The 24684-nt window shown below is 40.9% G+C and overlaps 1 protein-coding gene across 1 annotated transcript in view; it reads right to left on the bottom strand.

Annotated features, from left to right (window-relative positions):
• The window catches only part of GXYLT2 (glucoside xylosyltransferase 2), an 86528-nt gene that overhangs the window by 33710 nt on the left and 28134 nt on the right, over positions 1 to 24684 (bottom strand). The window contains exon 3 of the mRNA XM_032290483.1: positions 15926 to 16057. Coding sequence (XP_032146374.1) covers positions 15926 to 16057 — 132 coding nt within the window. The remainder of the gene's footprint in view (positions 1 to 15925; positions 16058 to 24684) is intronic.

The following is a 24684-nucleotide window of genomic DNA, read 5'->3' as shown; positions in this document are numbered from 1 at the left end:
CTTCTGATCAGTTTAGCCTTGCAAACAGGATTCTGATTGCCTCTGAGTTGAGCAAATCAGTGAGGGCTTTGTTCAAGATGGTTCTTCTAAAATTCTGGTTCATTAAATGTGTGTTCGGTCTTTGATTTCATCATTTCAGCTGTGCGGCCAACTGTTAGAACTGCATGCAGGACGTTTTCCACAGGCCTTGCGTAACTGAAAGTATCTGGTTTCTCCAGCAAGTTCTGAGATAATGGCTCTGTCAGATCTTCCATCTGCTTCCATGCTTGCTTTTGGCTTGCTTCCTCCTCTTATCAGGTGTTGCAATCCCAGCCAGCAAGCACACAGTATCTTTCCTTGTTGGTTGTAGACATTCCGTTAGCCATGGCAACTGTCATTTAAAGCAGGGTCTAGTTTCTTAGTCAGATGGTGCCTCCCCAGAGAATGAGTTCTCTGCTAGGAGTTGCTGAAAACAGGATCATTGGATCACAAGAACTGTAGCTCTTCACTCAAATTAGACTGATTTTCAGAGAAGCTTTTCCCTTTTCTTACATTTGAGACTCTAATACAGCTAACATTTACTGAGTAGACATTAGGTTCAGGGCTCGGCACTTTCATAAGTGTTCTGTCTTTAAATCATCTCTGCCACTTTTTGAAGCAGTGGTTAAAGCCCGTTTTTGTAAGACCATCCATCCATTTGTCCGTCTTTCCATCCACTGTCCCTCCCCCATCCATCTATATACATCCATCTTTCCTTCCACCCATTCATCCATCCAAACAGCTTTACAGAGGGCCTTCTGTTAATATGTACCAGATATTACTATAGGTGCAGGAGATCGAAGACCTTTTTCTTTTTTTTAATTATTATTATTTTTTTTTTGTAGAGAAAGGATCTCGCTATGTTGCCCAGGTCAGTCTCAAACTTCTGGCCTCAAGCAATTTTCCCACTTCTGCCTCCCAAAGTGCTGGGATTATAGGCATGAGCCACCATGTCTGGACAAGATTAAAAATCTTTGTCCTGAGGGGGCTTACATGCTCCTGAGAAAAGCCAAAAAATAAAACAAATAAGTGTGTAGTATTCCAACTTTGCAGATGATAGGATATAGAAAACTAAAGCAGGGATGGGGAGCAATTATAAATACAAACACCTTACTAAACTGGCGAGTCTGAGCAAAGACACAGGCTCTATTTTTTTTTTTTTTCTTTACTCATTTAACAGTTAAAGAATGGAAGGTTCAGGAGAATTTTCCTAAGGAGGTATTTTGGGAACACATTAGGAATGTCTTCTACAAGTACAGGAGAAAATGCTGGCACTAATACATTCTAAGAAGTAGGGCAGAATGACTACACTATAGGAGAATCTTGGGCTCCAATCCAGACTCCAAGATTTACCCCAGGAAAAGGATTTAATTTCCCTCAGTTTCAGTTTCCTCATTTGTAAAGAAGATGCAAATGAGCATATTCCTCAAAGAGTTGTGAAGAGTTAATGAAATCATAAACCTAAAGATCGCAGCCTGTGTTAAGCGCAGCACTGGGTGGTCTTTGGCCACCTACCATACATTCCTCTTTTTTCAGTGCTATGTCCTGAAGACATATTTTAAAACAGCATCTCTTAAACTATTTTCAGCTGTATCTTGTAGTAAAAAATGCATTTTCATCACAATTCTAATTTATACATACATAAATACATAAGATGGAAATGTCAAAAAGAATACTTGCTTTTACTAAATGCAACACATATCCATTCTATTCCATTTCATTTTTTTTTAAAGCTGACAATAATCCACTGAACTAGTTTCAAGAGTGAGTCACTGATGGGTTACTTCCCACAATTAGGGAAACTTAGAATAGTTGAATAGTTAACCAAAGCTTAGTAAATAATACACACAGATAGATAGGCAGACACATGGACAAAGAAGTAAAAATGGTTCTTCCTCTATGTCCTCCACCATATTCTTCACTCCCAGAGCAAACCACCAATTCCAATTATTTAAACTGATTCTGTAGGTATATACCTCCATGTTTCTAAAAAATATACCTTATCTATTAACTCCTTACCCTGGAACAATAGGTTTGAGCTCTTTCACACAAATTCCCAACCCCACACATACCTTCCTATCCCCCAATACAATTATATCAAAATATCGTTTAGATCAATATACAATATTATGATGGTCATGCAAATGTTATTTCCAGTGAAGTCACAAAATCAGCAGCCATACTTTCCTTCTCTGTACAAGTGTTTTTCCTGGAATTAATGACTTTTTTTCTGTTGTTACTTTGTTTCATTTTCCTTTTTTTTTTTTTCCTTTTTTTTGAGATGGAGTCTCACTCTGTCACCCAGACTGGAGTGCTATAGCACAATCTTGGCTCACTAGATCCTCTGCCTCCTGGGTTCAGGCGACTCTCCTGCCTCAGCCTCCCAAGTAGTTGGGATTACAGGCATGTGCCACCATACCTGGCTAATTTTTGTATTTTTAGTAGAGACAGGGTTTCACCATGTTGGCCAGGCTGGCCTTGAACTCCTGACCTCAAGTGATTAATCTGCCTTGGCCTCCCAAAGTGCTGCGATTACAGGCATGAGCCACTGCACTGGCCGGTTTTCTATATGTTTATTAAAGCTTCTTCCATGGCTTCCTGATTTTCTCCAACCAGGATGCTGTACAGCTATCATCTCCCTTCCTCCGATTCTCCTTTCACGCCCCCTTTGAATGGTATTCCCTGCTTCTAGGATCTCACATCTTCATTTTTCTTAATGTACTCCATTTCAGTACCATACATTAGACTCACAGGAGGAAGTACAGAAGACTTACAGGAGGTAAGTATTTTGAAACGGTGCACATCTGAAAATGTCTTGCTACCTAGACACTTAATTTGTAGTTTGGTTGGGTATAGAATTCTAGATTGATAATAATGTTGTCTGTGAATTTTAAAGGTATTTCTCCAATATTTTGGCATTTTGTCCAGTACTGTTGAAGAGTTTGAAGTCCTTCTGATTTCTAGTTTGGGGAATGTGACTTTTTCTTCCCTTTCTGATAGTTAATATTATCTTCTTTTTCACCTATTGTTCTGACAGTTTAGTCAATCTGCCTAATGCTGTATGGTTTTTTTCTATCATATGTGATGTCTTCTGAAGGATTCTCTCAATCTGGGAATTTATGTCTGCTTGTTCTGGGAAATTTTCTTGAATTAATTTCACTGTTGATTTCCTATCCTGTGTGTTCTCTGATTTTTCTTTCCAGAGCTAGTATTGTTCAGATGTGGGACCAGCTTCTGATCATTTTATTGCTATTGTCCTTCTATTTAGTTTTGTTTTTTGCTGTACTTTCAGAAAGAGTTCCTCAATTTTCCCCCCCAATTCTTTTATTGAGTTCTATTTCTTTCTGCTGTACTTTGAATGTACAACAGGTATTTAAAATCCTCTAAATGTTTCATTTTTGAAATAGAACCTCAGGCTTCTTTCATACATATTATGTCTTATTTTATTTCTCTAAGATTCTAATAATAATTTCTTTAGAAGTTTTATTCATCCTCCAAATATGATTTTCTCTAGGTTGATAAGTTCTTTTTGTTTGTTTTGGACCCTGTCTTTCCTATTAGAGGGCTTCCTCAAAGGTCTAGCAATCTCTAGCTCTCTATTCATATTCCAGCTGCTTGGACGTAGGTGGAGTAAGCCTGTCAGCTATGCGCATCACTGGAGGAAGCTCTGGTGGGCCACCCTAATGGGAAATCTCTCATGTCAATGTCCTTAAATCTCCACAGATATGCTTCCAAATCTCTGTCTGGAAGGCATAATTTTCTTTGCAAGGTGCTGGGGTCTACATGGTAGAAATAGGCCTGGAGTCTTAACATTCATGTTTAAGTATTTTATTGAATCTCATATTTTCAACCTGCTATACTTAACTGTACCTAGATTCTCCTAGTCCAGAGACCCTCTGTTTTACTTTCTTCAGAAACTAAACTTCCAATATTTTTCCCAAGGGAGGCTAAAATTCCAAGTTAAACAGTATGAAACAGGTAGTCTGAAGCCTTAACTGCTTTTCAAACAGAAAAGTAACTACACCTCCTGATTTTAGATTCATCTTCATTGCCATCTCTAGATGTAGTTGATGCCACTAATTCATTGGCTTTTGGTTTTTTTGTTTCTGTTGTTTTTTTGCCATACATATCATTTACCTCTGCATTTTTCCCACTGTTGGTTAAAGATTTAGCTGTCTCAAGTTAAGGTTGGTAAACACTATTCTTGTCCGGGAATAGATTTATGTTCTTTTAAAAAATTAATTATCTGCTAGGCACAGTGGCTCATGCCTATTATCCTGGCACTTTGGAAGACTGAGGCAGGCAGACTGCTTGAGTCCAAGAGTTTGAGACCAGCCAGGGCAATAGAGCAAGACCCCATCTCTACAAAAAATACAAAAATTAGCTGTGTATGGTGGTACACACCTGTAGTCCCAGCTGCTTGGGAGGCTGAGCTGGAAGGATCACTTGAACCCAGGAGGTTGAGGGTTCACTAAGCCATGATCGTACCACTACACCCCAGCCTGGGTGACGGAGCAAGACCCTGTCTCAAAAAAATAAATTAAAGTTATCAATTTTTATGTAGTTTTAGGAAAGAATAAATACAAATTCAAATAATTTCCTTGCCATCTTTAATCAAGCACAAGCCCAACTGACTAAGCTCCTCTTTCATTCTGAAAGCTCCCAACATCCTTTCCTTTCTTTATTGTTATTATTAATATTATTTTTTTTGACACAGAGTCTCACTCTGTTGCTCAAGTTGGAGTGCAGTGGGGCCATCACAGCTCAACTGCAGCCTAGACCTCCTGGGGCTCAAGTGATCCTCCAAGTTCAGCCTCCTGAGTTGCTGGGACCACAGACCTGTGCCACCACACCTGGTGTCAGAGACAGGGTGTCACTTTGCTGCTCAGGCTGGTCTTGAACTCCTGGGCTCAAGTCATCTTCCCATCTTGGCCTTCTAAAGTGTTGGGATTATAGGGATGAGCCACTGAGCCCAAGCTCAACATCCTTTCAATCACATGCTCTCCTGATTAACTCAGCCTGAATCAATTATGATCACTTTCATTTATTTTTCTTTTTTTTAATATTTGTACTTACTACAGCCAACATTATATATGATCACTTTCAACCAAAGAACTATGTTACAGTAAGTAATCAACGTACATTATTATGATTCTTATACTAGGCTTCATAAAAAATATAATGACTCTTCAGTTCTAGAACTACTGCATCTATTAGCAACTACTGCAACTATTAGCATCTAATACTACGATGCTGATTATTCTGGAGTCAAAAAGACAATTCCCAAACAAAGTGACTGATGCTATAATGGGAGTGCTATCTGCTGGGGCACGTTTATAGTTTACAATTGTTCTTGGTTAGTTATGGCTTGGCCAACTGGGCCAAAAAAAGAGTGATGTTGCTATTAACCAAGATACGGTCCTTTTTGGAAAGAGAATTAACTATTCCAGTAGTTTCATGCCACATATCAGTCCTAAAAAATAAGTATAATAATAAAAACAGCATCTAACACTATGTGCCAGGCATTGTTTCCAAGGCTGTTAAATGGATTAACTAATTTAAAATTTCACAACTCTATGAGCTAGGCAATATTATTATTGCCTTTTTACAGATGAGTAACTAGAGGCAAGGAAAGTTGAAATTATTTCTTCTGGTTACAAAGTGGTAAGTGGTAGAAACAAGATTTAAACATATCTGGGCTGCTTAGAGTCTGTGTTCTTAACAACTTACCATACTGTCTCTATATGTTAACATCACAAATTAATTAGTCTCCATTAAATGCTTCCTAATACTGCGGCATTAAATTTTCTAAAGGCCACACTTCGTATCTTATCTCATACTCCTCACCTTAACAAAGTAACTGGATCTCTCTGAAGGCCTGAGAAGAAATGTTATTAAACTATTCATTGTTCAGTCAAAAAGATGTTTATTGTTTGCCCTCCCCTTCATATCTTCCTCTATCTGCTGACAAGAGCCACTCTCTTGCGGTAAAACCCAATCCATGTGGCTTAGATGCTGTTGGCCCCTGTTGCCCATGAAAGATAATGTGACTCAAGTCAAGCCAATCAGAGTATCCTGTCTTCCTGGACATAATGATTGGTTCAGAAACAAGCAGATGACTTTGGATTAGACAATGGTTTCTTAGGTATGACACCAAAAGCACAGCAAAAATGGAAATAGGTAACTTCTAATTAAACACAATTAAATACTTTTGTGTTGCCGATGACAGTATTAAAGTGGGCTGGGTGCGGTGGCTCACACCTGTAATCCCAGCACTTTGGGAGGCTGAGGCAGGTGGATCAACTGAGGTCAGGAGTTCGAGACCAGCCTAGCCAACATGGTGAAACCTCATCTCTACTAAAAATACGCAAAAAAATTAGCTGGGTGTGGTGGTGGGTGCCTGTAATCCCAGCTACTAGGAAGGTTAAGGCAGGAGAATTGCTTGAACCCAGAAGGCAGAGGTTGCTGTGAGCCAAGATCGTGGCATTGCACTTCAGAAAACTCTGTCTCAAAAAAAAAAAAAATTAAAAGACAATACACAGAATTCAAATTTGTCCATTTCATCTAAGTTACCTAATGTATTGACACACAGTTATTCACAGTTTTGCTTTATGATCCTTTTATTTGGTAATATTGGTAGTCATGTTCCCTCTTCCCTTCCTGATTTTAGTAGTTTGAGTCTTCCCTTGTTTTCTAGCTCAGTCTACCTAAAGGTTTGTCAATTTTGTTGATCTTTCCAAAGTACCAATTTTTGGTTTTGGTGTTACTTCTCTATTCTTTTTTCTCTTCTTTGAATCATTAATTTTCAGTTGAACCTTTATTATTTCCATCCTTCTGCTGGCTTGGATTTAGTTTGTTCTTCTCAGGTGCTGCAAAGTGGAAGGTTAGGCTACTGACTTGAGATCTTTCCTCATTTGTGCTGCTGAAATTTATAAATTCCCCTCTAAACCCTGTGTTAGGTGTCTCCCATAAACATTGGCATATTTTATCTTCATTTTCATTGTAACGTCCCTTGTAGTTTCTTCTTAAAGCCATTGGCTATTTAGAGAATGTTACTTAATTTCTACATTTTTGTGTACTTCCCAAATTTCTTTCTGTTATTGACTTCTAATTCCATTCCACTGTGGTCACATACTTTGTATAACTTCAATCCTTTTAAGTTTATTACAGCTTCTTTTATGGTACAACCTGTGGTCCATCCTGGAGAAAGTTTCAAGTGCACTCAGAAGAAGGTGTGTTCTACTAGTGTTGGGTGGAGCGTTCTAAAGAAGTCTGTTGAATCAGTTGGTTTACAGTGTCGTTCTTTTATTTCCTTGTTGACGTTCAGCCTAGGTGTTCAATCTGTTATTGAAAGTAAGGTGGCTGGGTGCAGTGGCTCATGCCTGTAATCTCAGCGCTTTGGGAAGCTGAGGTAGGTGGATCACGTGAGCCCAGGACTTTGAGACCAGCCCAGGCAACAGGATGAAACTCCATCTCATATGAAAATTATGAAAAAATATGAAAATTAGCTGGGCTTGTTGATGCACACCTATCGTCCCAGCTACTTGAGAGGCTGAGATAGGAGGATTACCTGAGCCTGGGAGGTCAAGGCTGCAGTGAGCTATGATCATGCCAGTGTACTCCAGCCTGGGAGACAGAATGAAACCCTGTGAGAAATAAAAGAGAAGAAAAGAAAAGAAAAAGAAAGAAACAGAGAGAAGGAAGGAAGGAAGAAAAAGAGAGAAAGAGAGAAAGGGAAGGAAGGAAGGAAGGAAGGAAGGAAGGAAGGAAGGAAGGAAGGAAGGAAGGAAAAGAAGAAAACGGGCACTTACAACTCCTACTACTGTTGATGAATTGCTTATTTTTCCCTCCAATTCTGTCAGTTTTTGCTTCATGTATTTTGTAACTTTGTCCTTAGATGCATATATGTTTGTATTTTTATACTTTCTTGATAAATGGATGCTTCTATCATTGTAAAATACCTGCTTACCTCTCATAAGATTCTATTTTTTCTGATATTAGCATAACCACTCCAGCTTTCTTGTAGCTGCTGACTGCATAATATAGTGCTTTTTTTTTTTCCTTTTCTTTTTCTTTTCTTTTTTTTTTGAGACAGAGTTTTACTCCTGTTACCCAGGCTGGAGTGCAGTGACGTGATCTTGGCTCACTGCAATCTCCGCCTCCCAGGCTCAGACAATTCTCCTACCTCAGTCTCTTGAGTAGCTGGGACTATAGGTGCATGCCACCCGCCCAGCTAATTTTTGTATTTTTAGGAGAGATCAGGTGTCACCATGTTGGCTAGGCTGGTCTTGAACGCCTGAGCTCAAGTCATCTGCCCACCTCAGCTAGAACTACAGGCATGAGCCAACTCCTATAGACAGCACACAGTTGGACTGTATTCTTTATTAACTATAACTGCAACTTTGCCTTTTTTTTAAAATTTGAGATGGAGTTTCACCCTTTTTGTCCAGGCTGGAGTGCAATGGCATAATCTTGGCTCACTGCAATCTCTGCTTCCTGGGTTCAAGCGATTCTTCTGCCTCAGCCTCCCGAGTAGCTGGAAATACAGGTGTGCACCACCACACCTGGCTAATTTTGCATTTTTAGTAGAGATGAGGTTTCACCATGTTGGCCAGGCTGGTCTCAAACTACTGACCTCAGGTGATCCACCTGCCTCTGCCTCCCAAAGTGCTAGGATTACAGGCGTTAAGTCACCACACCTGGCCTGCAACTCTGCTTTTTTTTTTTTTTTTTTATTTGATTGTTGAATCCATTCACATTCAATGCTATTATTTATATAGTGGAATTTATATCTGCCATTTTACTTTATGTTTTCTAAATGTCTCATATCTTTGTTGTTCCTCTACTCTTTATTTTCTGCTTTATTTTACATTAAGTGAATATTTTCTAATAGAGCATTTAAATTTTTTTTTTCATGATTTTCTTGAAGTTGTTTCCTCAGTGGAGCACAAATCTGTCCCCGCAGTCTGATCCGATTAAATTCAGGTCCATCTGAATTTTTTAGGCCAATCTGTGATATCTGCTATAACATCAAGAGGGCATTTTTTAACCTTCATTTTCCTCTGGCTCTCCCTTGTAAATTAACTGGCCTATGGTTTAGCTTGCTGTTCTCATGAAGCTGCAAGCCTCCTCTTAATTAAGCAACACCCTGGCCTCTAGGCCACACCTGCATGGAATTTAGGCTCTGCAACACATAGCTAGCTAGCAGCAATGAGAAATGCTGATGGCTTGCACCTCCCAAGGAGATATCATATTCCTCAACTGGGAGCTGGAGAGAGGGGAATCCCTGTGTTCTTCAATGAACTACCTGAAGGTGAATTTTTATCACACTGAACTGGAAAGGGGAAGGAGGGAGGCTGCGGTTCAAATGTCACAGATTCTCACTCTTATTACCAAGTTGTAGTAGATTTTCTTGAATAAACATTATTTCATTTGCCTAGGTCCTTAGAACAATTTCCAAAGTATTTAGATAGTTACTTTAAAAATAATTTTCGGCCAGGCGCTGTGGCTCAAGCCTGTAATCCCAGCACTTTGGGAGGCCGAGGCGGGTGGATCACGAGGTCAAGAGATCGAGACCATCCTGGTCAACATGGTGAAACCCCGTCTCTACTAAAAATACAAAACATTAGCTGGGCATGGTGGCGCGTGCCTGTAATCCCGGCGACTGGGGAGGCTGAGACAGGAGAATTGCCTGAACCCGGGAGGCGGAGGTTGCGGTGAGCCGAGATCGCGCCATTGCACTCCAGCCTGGGTAACAAGAGCGAAACTCCATCTCAAAAAAAAATAATAATAATAATAATAATTTTCACAAGTTATGCTTGTTTCACTCGGAACAATTCCACAGGGCTCCTCATGCCACCATTTTGGAAGTTGCTACCTTGCCATGCTCTTTTTCTGCTGTAGTTGCTAAGCTGCTAGAATTTAGATTTCAAGCTGCTTCAAGCAATCGTTATGCTTGTGGAGTAGACTTGCAAGTGACTGAAAGGGAGAGACACAGAGTCCTGACGACATTATGTGAGCCTCCGGATCTAGCTGCACTTAGAATCAGCCCTGCTGTCTGGACTTTGCAGCTGGATAAGCCAATAAATTAATTTCCTTCTTTGCTAGTTGGAGCTGAGTTTCTCTTACACATAACCAAGAGTTGTAGCTAATATCCTGAATGTCAAACTTTTAATGGTGTATGAGTAAATGATAAGTACTGTGGAAAGCTTATTCAACAAAATTGGTGTCTTGGGTCATTTTATGTAATCATTTTGGTAGCTAATCTCATCCAAATAATTTATGGCCTCTTGGTGCTTGATGAAATGTATAAACATCATTTATGGTGATTCTAATTGATGTTCCCCTTAATAAGGATTTTTAATATATTTCTATATGTCTGTCAATATTTGTTAATATCCAAAGGGTTTGTTCCAAGGATATCTCAATGTTAATTGCAAATACTAAGATGTAATTTTAATAATAATATAGAGGTCTGACCTTAATTATAAAAAATTCTAAAAAGTATGATAAGCCTCCCTCTTCCATTAGGCTACAGCTAACTCATGAAGGTATCACTAGTAAGCGTACAGATTTCAAAACATTGGGACCTGTTACAGGCCTCTTTAACAAGCCATAAGTGAAAAAGAGATTATATGTTGTTGTTTTCAATATAATATCTAAAAGCTAGGTAATCTAAGATTTGTCTTTATTTGGCATGATACTCGTTTGAAATATTAAAGAGTGGGACAAGTTTCTTGGAAACAGGGAGTCAGAAAACTTTCATAATACATTTACAGGTTAAAGCTATAACTAATTTGGCCACGTACGGTGGCTCACACCTGCAATCCCACCAGTCCTTTTTTTTTTTTTTTTTTTTTTTGAGAGGAAGCCTGTCGCCTAGGCTGGAGTGCAATGGCGCAATCTTGGCTCATGGAAATCTTTGCCTCCCGGGTTCAAGCAATTCTCCTGTGTCAGCCTCCCGAGTAGCTGGGATTACAGGTACCCACCACCATGCCTGGCTAATTTTTGTATTTTTAGTAGAGATGAGGTTTCACCATGTTGGCCAGGCTTGTCTTAAGCTCCTGACCTTGTGATCTGCCCACCTTGGCCTCCCAAAATGCTGGGATTACAGGTTTGAGCCATTGTGCTTGGCTGTAGCTATAACTAATTTGGCCAGGCGCGGTGGCTCACACCTGTAACCCCAACACTTTAGGAGGCCAAGGAAGGAGGATCACTTGAGCTCCGTAGTTCAAGACCAGCCTGGGCAACATGGTGAGACTCATGTCTCTACAAAAATTTTAAAAATTAGCTGGGCATGGTGATGTGTACCTGTAATCTCAGCTACTCAGGACGCTAAGGTGGGAGGATCACTTGAGCCTGGGAGGTCGATGCTGCAGTCATCCATGTTTGCACCACTGCACTCTAGCCTGGGCAACAGATTGAGACCCTTTCTAACTCCTTCCTTAAATATGGATATCTATGGTGAATGTTTGGAGCAAAAAAGACATCAGACATTATTATAACCTTGGAGCTTATTAAAACTTGGTAAAAACAAAAACATTTCTCCCTGGGTAAGGTATGAATAGAACCTTACCCTATGTCAAATTACCATATTGGGTACCACTTACTGATAATGCCTCTGCAATCCAGTGATTCTGCAATCCACTGGTTCTGCACTCCAGTGATCTCTGTCATGTTTTAATATCTCTAGGATTCCCATAGGACCACAGTTATGGAGGAGAGAAGTCTTCATAATTAAACAGGCACAGCGTGTAGCAAAATGTACAGATCAATTACAAAATCTCACTACTTCCAAATAATTGGGGGAAAGGTGATGTGAATTCATACAACTCAATTACTCTTACTGATGTAAAGGCTTTCTGGCCTTTACTAAGAAAAAAGAGAAGAGTATTCCAGGATCAATTTTAATGAACAAATTTGATTTATTTGTAATTGGCATATTGTTTTAAATATCTTCAGCTTCTGAATTACCTGAAAGATATATGCATTTTAGAACGCTTAATCAAACCATCTGCAGTTTAGTTTGCATTAATAATGGTCCCGCTCCATAGGACCATCATTCACAGAAGTAGAGGAGTACATGTCCACTGATTTCTAGGAGTTCATAAATTTAGAATTGGTGGGATCTGAATCAAACTAATTGTACTTAAGACTCTAATAGGCTTGAGTTGCAAAGACTTACGCTCTGATATTATTCAGACAGTAAAATCTTAGTTGAGAAAGGGTCTCTTCTGCAGTTTTGGGTAGATGACAGCCTCTCGGAAAATGGGTGGGACCCTGGTCCTCAGTCAACTGCCTACCTGCTAGAATGTGTGGACTTTAGGATCTCCATTTCCTCTGTGCTTTTGAGGCAGCACAGCTGATATGATTTCATACAGATGAATTCCAAGGAATACACGACCTAGACTTTATTTCAAATTACCCTCAAGATCAATACATCTCACCGATACACAAAAATGCCATGTTCATAATCTGCTGCTATGATATACAACTGGGAAAAGGCAAATGTCCTGTTAACCACAATCTCTCTATTATTTTTAAAGAGGGCTAGTTTCCATTATCAGAAGTAGATAAGGAATGCCAGCACCCCTTTGTTATTTGAAACCAAGCACTTACTTAGCTGGGAAAGAATTAAAGCCATTAGGTGGTGAATTTGTTTTCTTAATAATGGTAATAAAGTCACAATTCAAGGTCAACAAAAATTCAAATGTAGTTCCTTTGGGTTGCTAATAGTTTGGATAGAATGGGAAGACAATTTCCCAACATAACCTTTAGTTTTCTAACACTTATGTTTTGCAAAAAATGGAGACAAGAAAGAAACAGAAACCTAACATTTTCTCTCACTTCAAATAGTAATTAGTTTTTACATCACCAACGTAGAGATTTTCATGTCAATTGGAGGGAGTCTTTTCCTACCCCAGTTTTTATGTGATTAATCCTGTCTCAGCATAGGTATAAAGGTCTCTGACATGTGAAAAATAGATGATGTAATGAGCAAGTGAGCTTGGGCAGCTGGTCACTGCCAACAATTCATCCAGGGTTTTTTCTGCTCTCAGTTCTCTGTGTAGGAAATGCTACTCCCCAGTTAGGGTTTCCAGACCAATAGATGTGAAGATTCCTTCTGCTTGAATATCCTCAGGCACCTCAAAATCAAAAACTGACCCAAATTAAACTCATTTGGCCCCTTTACCAAAACTGCTTTTCCTTATCTTTTCCATCCCTAAATGATCCTGCCATTTATTTCTTAGGTTGAGTTATAAGAAATTACCTTTTTGTAGGTCATTAATGGTTGAATATTGGCAATTCCAAATGGATCAACCTTAGCAGTTGTTCAGGTAAAAAAAAAAAACAAACCTGGTAAAATCCTTTTCATGTCACTCCCCCTTCAACTCCTACAACGAGCCAATCATGAAGGCTGGTAAATTCTGTCTCAGGCAGGTCCATTATCTATCTCTAAGGCAACCACCAAAGCCCAAGCCAAGTTGGTGAAATGGCCTCACCAACCCTGTCCATGCTGCCATAAACCAGTGTCTTCTTTAAAACACAAGTCAGAACATGCCACTTGCATGTAAAAAAGTCATCCAATGGCTTCCCGCTGCCCTTAAGAAAAAGACGCGGTTGGGTGGTATGGCTCACGTCTGTAATTCCAGCATTGTGGGAGGTCAAGATGGGAGGCCAGCTTGAGCCCAGGAGTATGTGACCAGGCTGGGAACATAGCAAGACATCATCTCTACGAAAAATAAAAAAAATTAGCTAGGTATGGTGGCTCATACGTGTAGTCCCAGCTACTTGTGAGGTTCAGGTGGGAGGATCACCTGAGCCCCAAACTGGGAGTGCACCACTGCACTCCAGCATGGGCAACAGAGAGTGACCTTGTTTCTTTAAAAAAAAAAAAAAAAAAAAAAAAAAAAAAGACAAAGGCCAGATACTTCTAGATGGCTTATAGAGCTTGCTCTATAAGCTCCAATCTATGCTGATTGCTTTACTCTCCTCTTTTTATTTTTTGGTTACTGTGACCTTCTTTTACTTTCTTAAACATGGCCCTTCCCACCTTAGGGCCTTTGTATCTACTGATCCATCTGCCTGGAACCCTCTTTTCTCTCATGACCTCCCAGGACCTTGTCACCGAGTAACCCTTACTTCTCCTTTATTCACGTCTCTACATGAATGCCGCTGTTGGGCAGGCATGGTGGCTCATGCCTGTATTCCTACTAATTTGGGACACCAAAGGGAGAGGATCACTTAAGCGCAGTTCAAAATCAGCCTGAGCAATATAGCAAGACCCCATCTCTACAGAAAATATATGCCACTGCCCTGCCTCAAGAGAACCTTCTATAATCTCTCTCAGACCAGGGTGAAACCCCATGTTATATATATCCATGAGACTGTCTCCTCTCAGTACCGGTCATACTTCTAATTACTTGCTCAAGGCCCTTATTACCTTGGCTGTCTTATTACCATGTCACCATCGCTGAGCCAGGGCCGAGCACCCTAACGGGCACTCAACAAATGTCTACTGAAGGCATGAATCCCTCACAAAAATTAAGGCAGCAATTGACAACTCAAAGTTGCCATCCCTGTGCAATATTATTCTCACTTTCGATATATCTTTTTTCTATTTAAGGTTTTATTTTTATTATTATTTGGTTTTTAAATTTTTAATTATTTATTTACTTTTTTGAAACAGGGTCTCACTCTGTCACATAGGCTGGAGTGTGGTGGTACGATCATGGCTCACTGCAGCCTCAACCTCTTGGGCTCAGATGATCCCCCCACCTCAGCCTCTCAAGTAGCTGGGACTACAGGCATGAGCCACCATGCCCAGCTACATTTTTTTTTTTTCGAGATGGAGTTTTGCTCTTGTTGCCCAGGCTGAAGTACAGTGGCATGATCTCAGCTCACTGCAAACTCCGCATCCTGGGTTCAAGCGATTCTCCTGCCTCAGCTTCCCGAGTAGCTGGAATTATAGGCACGCACAATCATGCCTGGCTAATTTTTGTATTTTTAGTAGAGATGGGGTTTCACCATGTTGGCTAGGCTGGTCTCAAATTCTTTACTTCAGATGATCCACTGCCTCAGCCTCCCAGAATGCTGGGATTACAGGCATGAGCCACCGCACCCCACCTAATTTTTGTATTTTTTTGTAGAAATGGGATTTTGCCATGTTGCCCAGGGTGGTCTCAAACACCTGTGCTCAAGTGATCCGCCTGCCTTGGCCTCCCAAAATACTGGCATTACAGGTGTGAGCCACCTTGCCTGGCCTCAAGATTTTAAAAAAGGAAAAAAAAAAAAAAAAAACCACGCAATTTAAAAATTCATTAAGCTAAAAGACTAAACCAAAATTCTGGGCCTTTTTGGAATGATACCCTAGCATGGCTATAACTAGTAAGAGAAATAAGAGTAATAGAAATAACTTACTTATTTTATTTATTTATTTACATTTTTGAGACAGGGTCTCACTCTGTCATGTCAGCTGGAGTGCGGTGGTACGATCATGGCTCACTGCAGCCTCAACCTCTTATAAAGACTGTTATAAGAAAAATAACAGTAATCAAAGCTAATATTTATTGAGGGCCAGCTATGTGCCAAGGCTATGGATAAAACTGAAGTTAGTAAAGTCGGGGGATTTAATGAGGTTCACGGAACCAGTAAATGGTGGAGCCATAGTCACAAAGACTAACGATCCAAGACAGGATTTGAATGCTCACAGTCCGTCAGTCTTTGATTACGACAACCTCCAGAACACAGGGATCCTGTCTACATGCTGCAGACTTACAGCATCAGCTCCAGAATCCAAGAGACATACATTTTCAGCTGTTAAGTTAAATGTTTCTACACACATCTCAGCTAATTTCACCTTATTTCCAAGAGCAAGCTACATCTTATTAAAAACAGGTGTTCCTACCGGAAGAAAGAGTCTCTGGGCAGCACAGGGTTTGAACAATTTCTTCCACTCGTGAGGGTTTCCAACAGAAAATGTGATGGAGTAGATTCTGTGCTCAAACTTCTTTGTATATGAGTCAGGCCACTGTCGTAGCTGAAAAACATGGACAGCCAAGGGAAGGGTGATTAGGCCCCAGGAAATATGGAAAACACCTGGAAAGTTTCTGGAGGGCCAAATGGAAATTATTCAGGCAACTTACTTACACAGAAAGTCTAACTTCATCACCACTATGAATGTTCACTAAATGAAAGAGCATTTTCTTCTATTAAAATTGCTAGGATTTAAAAAAATAACTTTCACAGTTGGCAACAGTGTTGAGAAACTGCAGAGGGAAGTATAGATTTGAACAAACTTCCAAAAGGGCAACCTGGAAACTGGTAAAAATGCACCCCAAAAGACAGACGTACGAGGATTTTCACCACAACCTAGTTTGTAATAACAATACCTGAGAACTTAGCAGCTTGGAAGGAGAAAAAAAGCCCAGTAAACTTGGGAACAATCAAAATGTCCAATGATAAGGAATTGGGACAATTAATTATAACAGAACTATCTAATAGAATAATGTACAGTTAGAGGGACCAGGCATGGTGGCTCATCCCTATAATCCCAGCACTTTGGGAAGCTGATGCGGGTGGATCTCTTCAGGCCAGAAGTTCGAGACCAGACTTGCCAACACAGTAAAACCCCATCTCTACTAAAAAATACAAAAATTAGGCAGGTGTGGTGGCACATGCCTGTAGTCCCAGCTACTCGGGAGGCTGAGACATGAGAATTGCCTGAACCAGGGAGGTGGAAGTTGCAGTGAGCCAAGATTGCACCACTGCACTCCAGGCTGAGTGACAGAGGAAGACTGTGTCTCAAATAATAATCATAATAATTCAATTAAAAAATAAAAATAGAATTATGTACAGTTAGAATAAAGTAGATGTCCTTTGTGTTATTTGTGGTAGGCTGGATTTGGCTCCCATAGTTTGCTGACCTCAGTTCTATAGCATTGTCACTAATGACTGCATTGTATTCTCTTATGTAGATATGTACTGACATGGAAAATGGTTATAACATGTAGTTGGGTTTTGGGTAAAACAAAGTGCAAAAAAAATTATAATATGGTTCTTTTTTAAAAAAATTTCTTCACTACGTCTTACAGCAAAAAATATATGCATGAAGCCAGGCATGGGGGCTCACATCTGTAATCTTAGCACTTTGGGAGGCCCAGGCGGTTGGATCACTTGAGGTCAGGAGTTCAAGACCAGCCTGGCCGACATGGCGAAACCCCATCTCTACTAAAAATGCAAAAGTCAGCTGGGCATGGTGGCAGGCGCCTATAATCCCAGCTACTCAGGAGGCTGAGGCAGGAGAATCACTTGAACCAGGAGGCGGATGTGGTGGTTGCAGTGAGCTGAGATAGCGCCGCTGCACTCTAGTCTGGGGGACAGAGTGAGACTCGACTCAAAAAATAAAAACAAAAAAACCCACATATATGCATGTATATTTTATATGTAGAGAAAAATCTAGATGAATATGCACCACATATTAAAAGTGGGCACCTCTACAGCTGGTGGTGGGGGTTTCATTTCCTCAGGCTACATTTCCAAATTCTTTAGAATTTTTACAGTGAGTATATATTATTTTCTTGGCATATATTAATTTTATAACAAAATTTTAAAAATACACTTTTAGATTTTAGAGCAGTTTAATGTTTACAGAAAAGTCAGCCAGGTGTTGGTGGCTCAAGCCTGTAATCCTAACACTTTGGGAGGCTAAGGCAGGAGGACTGCTTATGCCCAGGAATTTTAGACCAGCCACAGCAACATAGCAAGACCCTGCCTCTTAAAAATAAAAATAAAAATAAAAATAAGGCCGGGAGTGGTGGCTCACGCCTGTAATCCCAGCACTTTGAGACGCCAAGGTGGGTGGATCACTTGAGGTCAGGAGTTCAAGATCACCCTGACCAACATGGTGAAACCCTGTCTCTACTAAAAATACAAAAATTAGCCAGACATGGTGGTGCACACCTGTAGTCCCAGCTACTTGGGAGGCTGAGGCAGAAGAATCACATCATCTCGGAAGGTGGAGGTTGCAGTGAGTCAAGATCGTGCCACTGCACTCCAGCCTGGGCAACAAAGATTCCCTCTCAAATAAATAAATAAATAAATAAAAACAAGAACAATGAAAACAAAGAAAAATTGAGCAGAAAAGAGATTTTCCAGACACCATCTCTCTTTCCCCTACCCTACAGTTTCCCCATTATTAACATCTTGCATTCATGTGGTATATTTCTTACAATTGATAAGTCAATATCAATATATTATTACTAACCAAAGTCCACATTTACATTAGTGTTAATTCTTTCTGTTGTATACTCTTTCTATGGATGTTGGCAAATGCACATCATGTATCTATCATTGCAGTATCATACAGAATAGTGTCACTACCCTAAAAATCCTCTCTGCTCCCACTATTCAACATTCCTACCCTCTCTCACCTGAACTCTTAGCAATTTTTTATCTTTTTATAATCTTTTCATGTTACCTTTTCCTGAATGTGATATAGTTAGAATCACACAGTACCTTCCCTTTTCAGACTGGCTTCTTTCATTTAGCAGTATGCATTTAGGTCTCCTACATGTCTTTTTGTGGCTCGAGAGCTCATTTTTAAAATCATTTAATAATACTGTATTCTATGGTATGAATGTATCACAGTTTATCCATTCACCTACTGACGGATATCTCGGTTGCTTCCAGTTTTGTGAAATTGTGAATATAGCTGCTATAAACATCTGTGTACAGGTTTTTATGTGGATGTAAGTTTTCAACTCATTTGGGTAAATACTACGGCGTTGTATGGTAAGCCTATATTCAGCTTTCTAAGAAACTGCCAAACCATCTTCCAAAGTCACTGCATGATTTGGCATTCTCATCAGCAATGAATGAGAGTTCCTGTTGCTCCACATCCTCACCAGTGTCTGGTGTTGTCAGGGTTCTAAAATTTTAGCCATCCAAATAGGTATGTAGTGGTATCTCATTGTTATCTTAAGTTACAATGCTCTAATCACATATAACATTGAAAATCTTTTCATATGCTTGTTTGCCAGCTGTGTATCTTCTTTTTTTTTTTTTTGAGACAGAGTCTCGCTCTGTTGCCCAAGCTGGAGTGCAATGGCATGATCTCAGCTCGCTGCACTCTCTGCCTCCCAGGTTCAAGCAATTCTCATGCCTCAGCCTCTCAAGTAGCTGGGATTATAGGTGCACACTATTACGCCCAGCTAATTTGTTGTATTTTTAGCAGAGACAGGGTTTCACCATGTTTCCCAGGCTGGTCTCAAACTCCTGAGCTCAGGCGGTCTGCCCGCCTTCCTTGGCCTCCCAAAGTACTAGGATTACAGGCATGGGCAACAGCGCCCGGCCCTTTTTAATTTTTTTGAGTTAAACCCTTCCCATTGCTACAACAATTCTAAGAATTATTCCTAATGAAAAGTTTCAAAAGTGGACACTTGTTTATTTCAAGGTTGTTTGTTTTAGTGTTCTTTGTAGCAGTGAAAAATTGGAAACAACCTAAAGAAGAGAATGGTTAAGCAAGCTCCAGGGTCTATCTGTATAACAGAATGCAATGTAGTCATTAGTGACACGTCACAGAATTGGGGTCAGCACATTATGGTAGTACCGGAGCCAAATCTAGCCTGCCACAAAGAGCACACAAGCCAAGAATGGTTTGGCATTCTTAAATAGTTTTAAAAAATCAAAACAAGAATAATATTTTGTGACAATTATATGAAATTCAAATCTCAGTGCCTATAAATAAAATTTTACCAGAACACAACCACACCCATTTGTTTATATACTGTTTATGGCTGCCTCTACACGAAATAGCACATTGAGTAGTTGGGATAGAGACCATACAGCCTGCAAAGCCTAAAATAGTTACTATCTGGTGTTTTCCAGGAAACATTGGTCAACTCATTTTAGAGGAAATGTGGTAACATAAGCGTCAGTGATATAAAAGAGATCCCAATTCTGATAGTGATATGAAAAGAAAAGGAACGGAAAGAAGTATTACAAACATACACCAAAACTGTTGTCCCTGAGCATTAGTGCACTGAGGTTTTTTCCATTTATTATATGTGAATTTTCTGGTTTTTACAATGTACATATATTGTGTATACAACCATAGAAACTTTTCTTTTTTGAGATGGGGTCTCATTCTGTCACCCAGGCTGAAGTACAGTGGCACGATCATGCCACTGTAGCCTTGACCTCCCTGGGGTCAGGTGTCCTCCCACCTTAGCCTCCCAAGTAGCTGGACCACAGGTACCCACCATCATGCCTGGCTAATTTTTCTATTTTTTATTGAGACAAAGTTTTGCTACGTTGCCCAGGCTGGAATATAAACATTTTTTAAAAAATACGTCATTGGAAATACTTTAAAATTCTGAATGAGAAGAGGAGTGACAAAGTATTTGATATTTGATTTATGACGGGCACTGACTAATGAGAACTCACACCAGGCATTACCTAGTATTTACCCAGGATAATTGCACAGATCCATTAGAACTGACACTAGGCATAAACTCTCAGTATAACAGTACTGGCCAGTCAGAATAAACACTGGCACAAATGTTGGGCACAAATACCAGTACAATTATACCACTGCCCAACAGCCCCAAATCAGCCCTGGAAAAAGAATGGGAAATTCACATAGTCCACTGGTTTCCTTGGCTCTGACTGTTAGCATCCCCTAACAGTCTGGGAGATTGAGGCTGCAGTGAGCTGTGATAGCACCACTGTACTCCAACCTGGGTGACAATGTGAGATCCTGTCTCAAAAAAAAAAAAAAAAAAAAAATCCTTGCCACTCTGACTGTTAGCATCCTCTCTTATGAAAGGTTTAACTACCTTTGTCAATCTAACTGCCTACCTCATCCTTTACTTCAGTAGGTAACTCCTCCTTTCTTGCAGTTTCATTCATTCTTTTCAAGTTATAACAGATATTATATTTTTGAGCATCTACAGATGATGTTATAGAACAGAAGACTCTTAGGAACTCAAATCAATTACATTGCTACCATAAGGGTTTGGCTAGCTTACAGTAATACACGAGATACAATCAAGCCATCAAAACTCAACTGCAGCTGGGTGAGGTGGCTCATCTGAGGTCAGGAGTTCGAGACCAGCCTGGCCAACATAGCAAAACCACTATCTCTACCAAAAACTACAAAATTAGCTGGGTGTAGTAGTGCACGCCTGTAGTCCCAGCTATTCAGGAGGCTGAGGCACAAGAAGTGCTTGAACCCAGAGGGCAGAGGTTGCAGTAAGTGGAGATCACACCACTGCACTCCAGCCTGGGTGACAGAGTGAAGCTCTGACTCCAAAAAAAAAAAAAAATTCAAAAACCAAAAAAAACTCAATTGTATCAGTCAGCATAAACTAGCGTTATGAAGAGTTTACGGCCAGGTGTGGTAGCTCATATCTATAAACCCAACACTTTGAGAGGTCAAGGTGGGAGGATCACTTGAGGCCAGGAGTTAGGGACCAGCCTGGGCAATTTAGCGAGAACCCATCTCTATGCACCCCGCCAAAAGTTTAAGAGTTTTTTGTTTGTTTGTTTGTTTCCTAAAATTTGTTTCTTGCTCCTGCTACATACATCTTCAGACTGGCAAGGGACTGTGCTCAATATTCTCACTCAGAAGCCAAACTCATGGAGGCTCCGTCTCAACTCACATCAGCAAACACAGATGCAAGAAAAGGAAGTGTGACAAAACACACACTAGATCTTAAGTTTCTACCAGGAAGTGACATATTTTATGTTAAAAGTGACACTCATCACTATCACCCATATTTCATTGGCCAAAGCAAATCACATAATCACATCCAACTTCTGAGGAGTCAGGGAGGTGCCAAATGGCCATGCATCTAAAAGGAGGAAACCTCTAATAATGACCACGAAGGTAAGACAAGGACCACACAATGGCAGTGTAGTGCAGCCCTTCCCTTTCCCGGGTCCTCCATGGACATCCCTGAAAGTGCTGGGCCAGCCTCAGCTTGCTTCTCCAGTAATGAGAAACCCAATATCTTTTTTTTTTTTTTTGAGACAGGGTCTCCCTCTGTCACCCACGCTGGGGTGCAGTGGCACAATCTTGGCTCACTGCAACATCCACCTCCCAGGTTCAAGTAATTCTCCTGCCTCAGCCTCCTGAGTAGCTGGGACTACACACGTGCACCACCATAGCCCAGCTCATTTTTGTATTTTTAATAGAGATGGGTTTCACTGTGTTGGCCAGGCTGGTCTCAAACTCCCAACATCAGGTGATCTGCTCACCTTGGCCTCTCAAAGTGCTGGAATTACAGGTGTGAGCCACCACGCCCAGCACCTCCAATACCTTTAAAAAGGGATTCTTGCATGGAATTAGAACCAGCTGCCTGAGACCTCCCTCGCATCACTTCTCATTTTGTCCTGCAGAACAACACGGAAGAAATCTAATTCCAGTTGTATATGTCTTTAAACTACTGAAGAATACCTTATCTCTTTCTCTGGGCTATTTTTCCTAAATCCTCAAAAAAAAAAAAAGTAAATGAATATGAATAATGAAGAGGCAAGGTCCCTTTCCTCTAAAAGCATGTGGTACTATTCAAAAGCAGCCCTTTGGCACTTTTTTTTTTTTTTTTTTAGATGGAGTCTCATTCTGACACCAGGCTGGAGTGCAGTGGTGCAATCTTGGCTCACTGCAACCTCTGCCTCCCGGTTCAAGTGATTCTTCCACCTCAGCCTCCTGAGTAGCTGGAACTACAGGTGCATGCCACCACACCCGGCTAATTTTTGTTGTTGTGGTTTTTTTTTTAGTAGAGATGGAGTTTCACCATGTTGGGCAGGATGCTCTTGATCTCTTAACCTTGTGATCCGCCTGCCTCACCTCCCAAAGTGCTGGGATTACAGGTATGAGCCACCACACCCGGCTGCTCTTTTATTTTCTTTAAAGGAAAAAGAAAAAAAACCCTCCTCACCCTTTTTTAGTTACTTTGTGTTACTCTCAGGATGTTAGGTTGCCTGCAATAAAACCAATTCAGGGTCTTTTTTAAAAGGTGGAATCTCAGTCTGCCATCCAAGCTGGAGTATAGTGGTGCCACCTTGGCTCATGCAACCTCCACCTCCTGTGTTCAAGGGATTCTTGTGCCTCAGCTTCCTAAATAGCTGGGATTACAGGCATGCGCCACCACACCCAGCTAATTTTTGTATTTTTAGTAGATATGGGGTTTCACCATGTTGGCCAGGCTGGTCTCAAATTCCTGACCTCAGCCCACCTCAGCCTCCCAAAGTGCTGGGATTACAGGCATGAGCCATCGTGCCTGGCCCAATTCAGGCTCTTTAAGCCAAAAAGAACATAATGAAAGGATATTGGGTAGCTCAGAAGACCACTGGGAGGGCTGGAGAACCAGACTCAGGGGCCATGCCCTGATCCAGTTTGAACCAGGCCCAGGCTCTGCGGCGTCTGTGTGTTGTCCATCTGTTACTCAGAACCTACCACAAGCCAGTCTGGTAAGGAAACCCTAGCCACTGTCACCACAAGTGCCACAGTTTGCCCTACTGACTCCAGGCACTGGAGGCTCCTGATGACACTTCTTCCCATGGCAGCCCCCTTCTCGCCAACCCCAAACACAGGCAGACGCACATGCAGATGCAGGTACAGACACACACACACAGACACACACACACACACAGACACACACACACAGACACACACACACACACACACACACACACACACACACACACACATTCACTCACTGGCTGCCCCTACCACCAGAATGGACTAGTAGCCTCCTTATTTGTGTGTCCCACTATTTCCTGATTCTGAGTTGGGCAGGAGCTCAGTTTAGCCAAACCCCAACCACATGCCCCATCCTGAGCTGCCGGAAGAGGCTAGGAAACCGATCAGCTGGCATCTCCCACTTCTCTGTTGGGAGATGATGAAAATAAATGAAATTTTAAAATACTTAAGTACCACATAGATGGCAAATATCACCAGACATCCTGTACATATGCAACTTAAAAAAATCTAATTAAATACAGAACTCGCCCATACTGCAGCCTTCTGAGGAATCATAACGGTAACTGGCATTTTGTTTTGTTTACACCCTGAGGTAAAAATATGTGGTCCTGAGCTTCCCAGAATTGATCCTGAAAAACCCAGGGTATGCCCACAGTGCCCTAGAGAAGGGGGATAGAGCCCACCCCTTCAGCATGTGCCAGTGGCTGGACAGAAACCAAAGCAGCTGTTCTCTCTCTCTCTCTCTCTCCCCCCTCCCTCCCCCCCACCTCTCTCCCTCTCTCTCTCTCTCTTTTTCTTTTTCTCTTTTTTTTTTTAAGGTCTTGTCCTGTTGCCTAAGCTGGAGTGCAATGGTGCCATCTCAGTTCACTGCAACGCCCGTCTCCCAGGTTCAAGCAATTCTTCTGCCTCAGCCTTCTGAGTAGCTGGGATTACAGGCATGCACCACCATGCCTGGCTAATTTTTGTATTTTTAGTAGAGATGGGGTTTCACCATGTTAGCCAGGATGGTCTCGATCTCTTGGCCTAGTGATCTGCTCGCCTCAGCCTCCCAAAGTGCTGGGATCACACGTGTGTGCCACCGCACCCAGCCACTATTTCTTTAGACCTAACAAGTGCCTAATATATAGGAGATGTTCCAAAGAATCTTTGTGGGATTAAAAAAAATACTTTATCTGCTT

This window comes from Sapajus apella, unplaced genomic scaffold (genome assembly GCF_009761245.1).
Source record: "Sapajus apella isolate SASKATOON/1434 unplaced genomic scaffold, GSC_monkey_1.0 scaffold23, whole genome shotgun sequence".
Classification (NCBI taxonomy): Eukaryota; Metazoa; Chordata; class Mammalia; order Primates; family Cebidae; genus Sapajus; species Sapajus apella.
Note: the sequence above shows the minus strand (reverse complement) of the source record. Positions and strands in the feature narration are given on the sequence as shown.